Raw genomic sequence first — 7,333 nt, 5'->3', positions numbered from 1 at the left:
ATTCTTAAGAAACAGTATTTTAACATATGGAATAACCCATGTGGAATAACCTCAGGGATGTTATATATATATATAATATATATATAAAATCGTTTTTTTCCTTAAAAACATGTATAACCGTATTATCACAGGAAGGATCACCTTGGAAGCTTTCACAATCTGAAGAGTTCCAGCAACATGAACATGACACAGTTCACACTCTGAACACGTCTCAGTGTTACAAGTAGGGAACAAATATTCCAGAAGAAACTCTCAGCGCATCAAATCAAATCACCACACAGCATACTTTTTTTTCTGTAATATTTTATTTATATAGAAATACTTAAAAAAACATGAAGTAGCACCATTACTTAAGTTTTACTTTTATTATGTAGAACTTTAAATGTCAGAAAAATAAAACTCTTGATACAATTTCAAATCTTGTCTCAGCAAATATAATATTAGTATTTGACCATGAGGTTAAAGGCCCTTTATCATAAAATAAAATATACTTTGTTTTTAAACTTTGCTCAGTAAAGTACATTTAAGCTCAAGTAACGTCACCTACATATACATAAACAAGTGGTAAACAAATGTATTAAAATAGAAATACTAAAACTATAGTGGTGCAACAGAATTCTTGTAATTTCCACTGAATTCTATTTATACAAATGTTAGAAAGCTTCAACAGTTCCTTTTGACATATGTTTATACATTTCCATTTTTGTAATAATATAGAATAAAATATGCTTTATATCACTGAATAGAAAATATGCTGGGTGAAGCAGATTTAAAAGATTTTTTCTGAACCTATAAAATCTCCATCCCAACAGAATACTGTTCAAAGCATTACACATTTTATGGTTTGTAATTCCGTTCACAATTGTGTGATATTAAAATAATACAGTGTTCTTTGCCATAAGGCCATACTAAAATAAAAAAGATTTAACCCAGCTACAAAAAAGTTCACTGAACTTAAATTAAAATACTTGTAAACATCTTTGCAATATGAAATATAATTTTTCAAGTCAAAAAAGAATAAAATACTTCAATCTGTATTAATGCAATTTATCTTTAAAACCTTTAAACGTTTTAATATATATAAGAGATATGTTACAGTTTGTTTCCTTTTTTTTTTCCTTTTTTTTTTTTAAACTTTGATAAAGCTGCAGTATCATGGTTTTCACAGGAACTTCTTGCCCTTTCAAGAACATTCAGAAAAGTATCCACCCATAGATTTAATTATTTCGTAATACGCATCCTAGGAACTACCAGCACGTTTTACTAAGAGTCCACACACCATTGTCATCATCATAAGCATCTCCTACTTTCTTTTTTTTTCAACTGTTTTTGTTCTTTTTTTTTAAAAAAGGGAAGTTTTGGAAGCTTCGTATTAAAGTACAGTGTAAAAACTAGCCTAGCACTAGAATGGAGTCGCCCGTTATTATGTATAGCATGCACCGCCCAGCACCCAGCCGGCCGCCGGGCTCAGGAGAAGATGCGGATGGCCTGGGTGACGGCGCTGTGGCACACGGGGCACTGCGGCTCCGTCTTCTCGCAGATGCGGTTGGCGCACTCCATGCAGAAGAGGTTGTGGCCGCAGGGCACCAGCGCCGCGATCACCTCGCTCTCGAAGCACACCGAGCAGTCGCGGCTGCCCTTCCGCCGCACGCCCGACGACGAGCAGGACGAGCTGGACGACGAGCTGGACGAGGAAGAGGAGGAGGCCGATGAATCGGAGGGCAGACCCGGCAGATGGCCGCCCAGCCCGTTGGCGTACAGCGGGTAGGAGGCGGCCAGCAACCGGCCGCCCGGGTCGCTGCGCACCCGGCGTGCCAGCGGGTGCTCGGGCCCCGCCGCCGCTGCGCTGCCGTGCAGGGGCGGGGAGAGCCGTGCCGGGGGCGGAGCGCTGCCGCCCCGCCTCGGGCCGCTCACCAGCAGCGCCAGGTTGGCATTGGCGGGCGCAGTGCCCGGGAAGGCGGCGGCGGCGGGCGAGGGTGCGGGCGAGGGCGGTGCGGCTGCAGGGCCGCGCTCAAACTGCGGCCAGAGGAGGGCAGCCCCGGGCGGTGGGGCGGGTGCCAGGTCGAAGCCAGGTGGCGAGTCGAAGGGCAGCTCGGAGCAGCAGTCCGGGGAGGAGAGCACATCCCCACCACCCCCGCCGTAGACGTAGCCGTTGGCGCTGTTGTTGTTGTTGTTGCCATTGTGGGTGAAGCTGAGCGCCGGGCTCGGGGGGCTGTAGTCAGCCAGGCGGGCCCCGCCGCCCCCCGTGCCACCCCCGAAGTAGGAGTCGGTGGAAGCGCTGCCCAGCGAGCTGGAGCTGTCGTTGCGGTAGTTGCAGAAGGGCTTGCGGCCCGGGGTGGGCGTGATGCTGGGCGGCGTGGGCTTGCTCCACAGGCTGCCCGTGCCGTTCAGCTCGAAGCCAACATCCGTGCCGTTGGCGTGGAAGTCGTTCTCGTCCGTCAGCTCAATGATGCCGCCGGTTCGCATGGCGATGTGCGCCTCAATCTCCTCCCGTGCCCGGTCCACGTTCTCAGGCATGCCCGTCACCTCGAAGACTGGCTCCTTGTCCCGGCTGGGTGTCACTATGTAGGTGTGCGTCTGCTGCTGGATGCGCTTGATCGTGGCCCCCTTGGGCCCCACGACCAAGCCCACCACGCGATAAGGCACCCGCACCTGGATGGTGGTTTGGCCGGGCAGGTTGGGGGGGCCGGGGACGGTGCCGTTCAGGGCCGTGTTCTTGTTCCGCGAGGCTCGGATCATGGAGAAGTGCTCGGCTGCCGAGATGATCTCCCTGCGGGCCATGGCCACATCTTCCTTTCTGCCCGTCACAACAAAGAGCGGCTCCTCCCCGCGCACCGGGGTCTTGATGTAGGTGTTGGTCTTTGCCCGCAGAGCTTTGATTTTACAACCTGGGAACGAGATGCGGGAGACGGAAGGCGAAGGGGAGGGGAAGGAAAAAGCGCGGGGGAGAACCGGTTACAACCCATTCTTTGGGTGCAGCTAAAGGCGGGGGGGGGGGGGGGGGGAACACACCCACCCGCAGCGCGCTGCCCCTGCCCGGGGCGATGCTGGCACCGCGTCCGGGAGCGATGTGCAACGCGACGGCAGCCACAGCCCTGGCACGCGCCCAGCGGCACCGCGGGCGGCAGCGGCACAGCTGCGGGCACTGCCCGGGAGCTGCCAGCGCGCAGCCCCGAGAGCGGCGGCAACAAAGGGCAGCGTGCAGGGAGGCGGCACGGCCGGAAAGATGAAATGCAGTGCGATGCAATGCAACGCGATGCAACGCGAGCAGCCCGCACAAAGCTGCTGCTCAGCCCGCGTTCCTGCTGAGCGCTTTCCTTTCGGAAAAAATAAATTCGGTTCTGAGGAAGGTGAGGAGCAGCGGCTGCACCGAGCGAGCCACGCTCCCCTATGCGGATGCTTTATTGCAATCCCATTGTTCCACTTCCCCGCTCCATTTCTCTTCCTTAAAAATAACCCACGGTTTCCAACTTCGGGGGACGAAACCCGTGCCGGGGCTCCCTTTTGTTCCCGTTCCCTTTAGCAAACCCAACTTTTGCAGCCAGATTTTGCATTCTCCCCCCACCTATCCCCTCCCGGCGCATCCCGGCGCCCGGCCGCATTCTTTGTCCGCCGCTCACCCACCTTGCCTGCCCACGATCTCCGCGACGTGCTCCGAGCTAGGCACCGGCACGCACTCCGTCATGTTCACGCTCTTTTTCCGAGGCTCGCTGTCGTAAATGGAGCCCGCCTCGTCGTTGTCCAGCCCCAGCAGGGAGAGCTGGTCCAGGGCGATCTGCAGGGCTCGCTGGTCATCCAGGGTCTCTCCCCCTCCGCCTCCTCCTCCTCCGCCGCCGCCGCCGCTGCCGTTCCGCTCCATGTCGGCGAAGAGCGAGCTGGGCATGGTCCGCGCCGCGCTGCAGCCGCCGCCTGCGCCGGGCTGGGGCGCGGGGCTCCGACACAAAGGCAGCCCGAGGCCAGCGGGAGCGCGGGGCGGGGGGCGGGCGGCTGCCGCAGCCGGCGGGCGGTCGCCTTTCGCTGGGATATTTTGTATCTTTCTTTTTTTTTGTTGTTTTTCCTCCTCTCTCCGTGCAATCCGGTTTATAAGATGGTTTCGGGACCCCCCCCACCGCACGGCTCCCCCCCCGAGGCTTTTTTTTTTTTTTTTTTTTTTTTTTTTCCCTTTTTCCTTTTTTTTTTTTTTTTTTTTTTGGCTGGGGGTGGGGTGGGGGGGCGGGCAGCGGATAGCGAGAGGAGCTCCGATCGCTTCCCCCCCTCGAGTTCCTCGCCGGCCACAATGCCAGGCGATGGCAGCGTTTCTTTAAGGAGCCCCTCCCAGGCTCCACTCCACTCACTCAGCGTTTTTTCCTCCTCTCCCCTCCTCTGTCTGAGGCACCGCCGCAGCCAGACGGCCCGGGAGAGGCGGAGGCAGCGGGCGGAGGGCGGGGGCGCGCCGGGCGCCGGCCGCTGTCAGCCCCGCGCCGCCGCCGCCGCCATCGCCGCGCGCTCCCATTGGCCGCGGGCTGCGGGGGGGGAGGCATGGCGGGGAGGGGCGGTGCCGGGCCCGCGCCGCTCTTTGTTGTCGCGCGCGGAACAATGCCGGGCCGCAGCCCGCCCCGCAGCAGCCAGGCCTGCCTCGGCAGCGCGCTGATCGGGGCCGGTTTATTCCGTCCTCCCCCCCTTTTTTTTTTTTTTTTTTTTTCGACCGAGGGGGTGTGTCGACTCGCAGCGCTTTGTCTCCCCGTTAAGGAGCGGCGCACGAACGGCCGCCCGGGAAGCAGGCAGCGCCCCGGCCCCGCCGCCCCCACTGCGCCTGCGCGCCCTTCCCCCCCGCCATGCGCACTGCGGGCCCGGCCGGGCTCCCTCAGCGGAGCTGGGTCCCGCGAGCCTCTCTGCGGGGCTCCCCCTGAGGGAGCCGAAGCGCCGCCGTGAGGGGATGGGGCCGCGCCTGAGAGCTCTGCGGGAGCCGCGCGCTTCCCTCAAGCGCGGGCGGGCGTGGCGGCCCCGAGCCCCGTGTCACTGCTCCGCCGGGCTCTGCTGCGGCCCTCAGCGGGGCTCCGCGCGTCTCGGTGGGCAGAGGTACGGCTGTGTTCCCGCCGCCCTCTTTGCTGGCCCGCTTGCGGAGCCTGCCCGGTGGCACCGCTCGGTGCAGCATGACTGGCAAACGCTGCACCCAGCGCCCCAGCTTCCAGATTGGGCGGGGGGGGGGCGGAGAAGAACGCACCACACATTGCTGCTCCAGCACAATGTCACCAGCACCTTAGAGCCGCCAGACAACAAAGCACCCTGCCTCCTGCCGGGCCTTGCACACCCACATCGCCGCTCGTCACCTCCCTGCTCCCACCCCAGGCAGGCAGAGCAGCTCTTTCTGCGTGTTCACCGTCACAAAAACCTTCCTATGCTCTGCTGGAGGGACATTGTGGCCACTGTCCTCATCAAAACACCACCCTCACCTGCTGTTTTCCAGGTTTTCTCTACATACCTACCGCTAAAGAACCCATATTCTCTGTGCCCTTGCCAACTATCATGTGCAGAAGTCTTTCTCCAGAGAAACCAAACACAAAGTAATTGTTTTACAGTACCCAGGTGGATGGGGACAGGAGTTTACAAGTCCTCCCCAGAGCTGTTGGGCAGCTGCCCCACAACTAACGAGATGCAGGTACTCGTTTACATGCGGTGTTTATTGCCAGTGACTGCCACTTCCTGAGGATGTTTGCATCCTTTGTAACAAAGCCCCAGTAGATTGTTTTCCATCAAGGGCATTTACTCTGGGGCTGTCCTTTCCCAAGAGCTAAGGTTGTCCCCTCAGTTGAGGAAATTCTGTAGTTTCATATTTTAAAGATTTCTTATTTTGCACATTTACACTTCCAGCTGCAATGGTGTCTGTGTGGAAGAATGATCTATTACTTACAAAGGCTCAAGGAGCCTGAGACTTGTTACTATTCTGAGCACTGAACATCTTTTTAAAACAAAAAGCAGATGGACACAACCTTCAACAGCAATAGAGATAATGTTCCATATTATTAAATAAAAATGATAGCTCTGCTTCTCTGGAGTCCTTTTAAGTCTGAGAATCCAGAATCTGACAGAAAATATCTGTACCTGTTTAGCAGACGGAGCAGGACAGGACAGAAATGAGGGGACCGTACCCTTGAGGCAAAGACACGTCAATATAAAGGATTACTCTTGCTGACATCTAAAACGCCAAAATGCAAAGATATGAGGAGAGTGGCTGGGACGTACTGGGATTTTACCCATTCCTTGTTTTGTTTTATTCTCCTTTCTTCTCCCCCGCTTCCCCTCACATCTAAACCTGTGACTGTGTTTCTGGCCCAGCTCCCCAGCTCTGACTGATGAGCAAAAGGAAAACCTTCAGGTTTATGTTCCTCTCCAGAGAAAATGATATTCTCAAGCAAGATCTGTACAGATCTAGATTTTTTTAATGCTAAGGTGGAAGCTCTAATTAAAAATATCTAAAATTAATTTTAGCCCCTTCTATAGAAAAAGGTTTCTGGGAAGGGAGCAGCAGACCAGCAGACTAAGAGCGTGCTAGTGTTTTAAGCCTCCTAGGAACCCTGTGGAATTGCCCAATGTCTTGAGAGCTACTGTTTTTCTTTCTAACCGTTTTTGAAAACATTTGAGAGCAATAAGAATAAGAAGAACAATAGCACAGTTATGCTGCTGCACATTAAAACATGCATACACCAAGTGCATGGTGCCCTGGGAACACAATCTATGCACTAGCATGCTCAGGTGGCAACAAGCAATGCACACAAGACTCGTGTGAATGTACTTAGTCCACAGAAGTATTTCTTCAGAATAACTCGATCAGATCTAAATTAAAGAGTATCTGTCTATAATCATTTTCATCCCATACAACCTTGAACAATATGCAGAATTATAGTAAAGTCCATCTCTGGGGGAAGAGACCAACCACCTACCAATTAACAGCAAGTTAACAAAAGCAGGAAGGGAGGATATATTACAGGCAAATACAGGTCTTATTGCAGGAGGAGTGTAATTCTCAGTCCTTTAAGTTTCTCTATCATTTCCCATTTGTGACAGAGGTAATAAAACTTCCTTCCTCCAACCTTTATTTAATTAAAGTGTAAGGTCTTTGGGGCAGTGAGCTTACTGTGTGTATACACAGCTCCGAGCATGAAGAGGTCATGAATTAATCCCAGGCCTTTAGTTGCTACTGTAAATACAAAGCATTAACAATAATAAGAATTGGATATAATTTTTATTTAGAATAGACGGGATCTGCATTTTTGAGGCATCTTCACAAAGAATAAATCACATGCATCTCAGGAATGACTAAACTAGGAAACAAGGAAAGAGGCGTTTCATACCA

At 53.2% G+C, this 7,333-nt stretch overlaps 1 protein-coding gene across 1 annotated transcript; it reads right to left on the bottom strand.

The window, feature by feature from the left end:
• MEX3B (mex-3 RNA binding family member B) lies at nt 287-4,407 on the bottom strand. The gene is made up of 2 exons (XM_021407659.1): nt 3,625-4,407; nt 287-2,888 (listed from the first exon to the last, which is right to left on the bottom strand). The coding sequence occupies exons 1-2, from the start codon at nt 3,881-3,883 to the stop codon at nt 1,468-1,470; spliced, it is 1,680 nt and encodes a 559-aa protein (XP_021263334.1). The 5' UTR covers nt 3,884-4,407; the 3' UTR covers nt 287-1,467.

This window comes from Numida meleagris, chromosome 9 (assembly GCF_002078875.1).
Source record: "Numida meleagris isolate 19003 breed g44 Domestic line chromosome 9, NumMel1.0, whole genome shotgun sequence".
NCBI lineage: Eukaryota > Metazoa > Chordata > Aves > Galliformes > Numididae > Numida > Numida meleagris.
The sequence above is the reverse complement of the archived record's forward strand: the minus strand, read 5'-3'. Positions and strand labels throughout refer to the sequence as shown.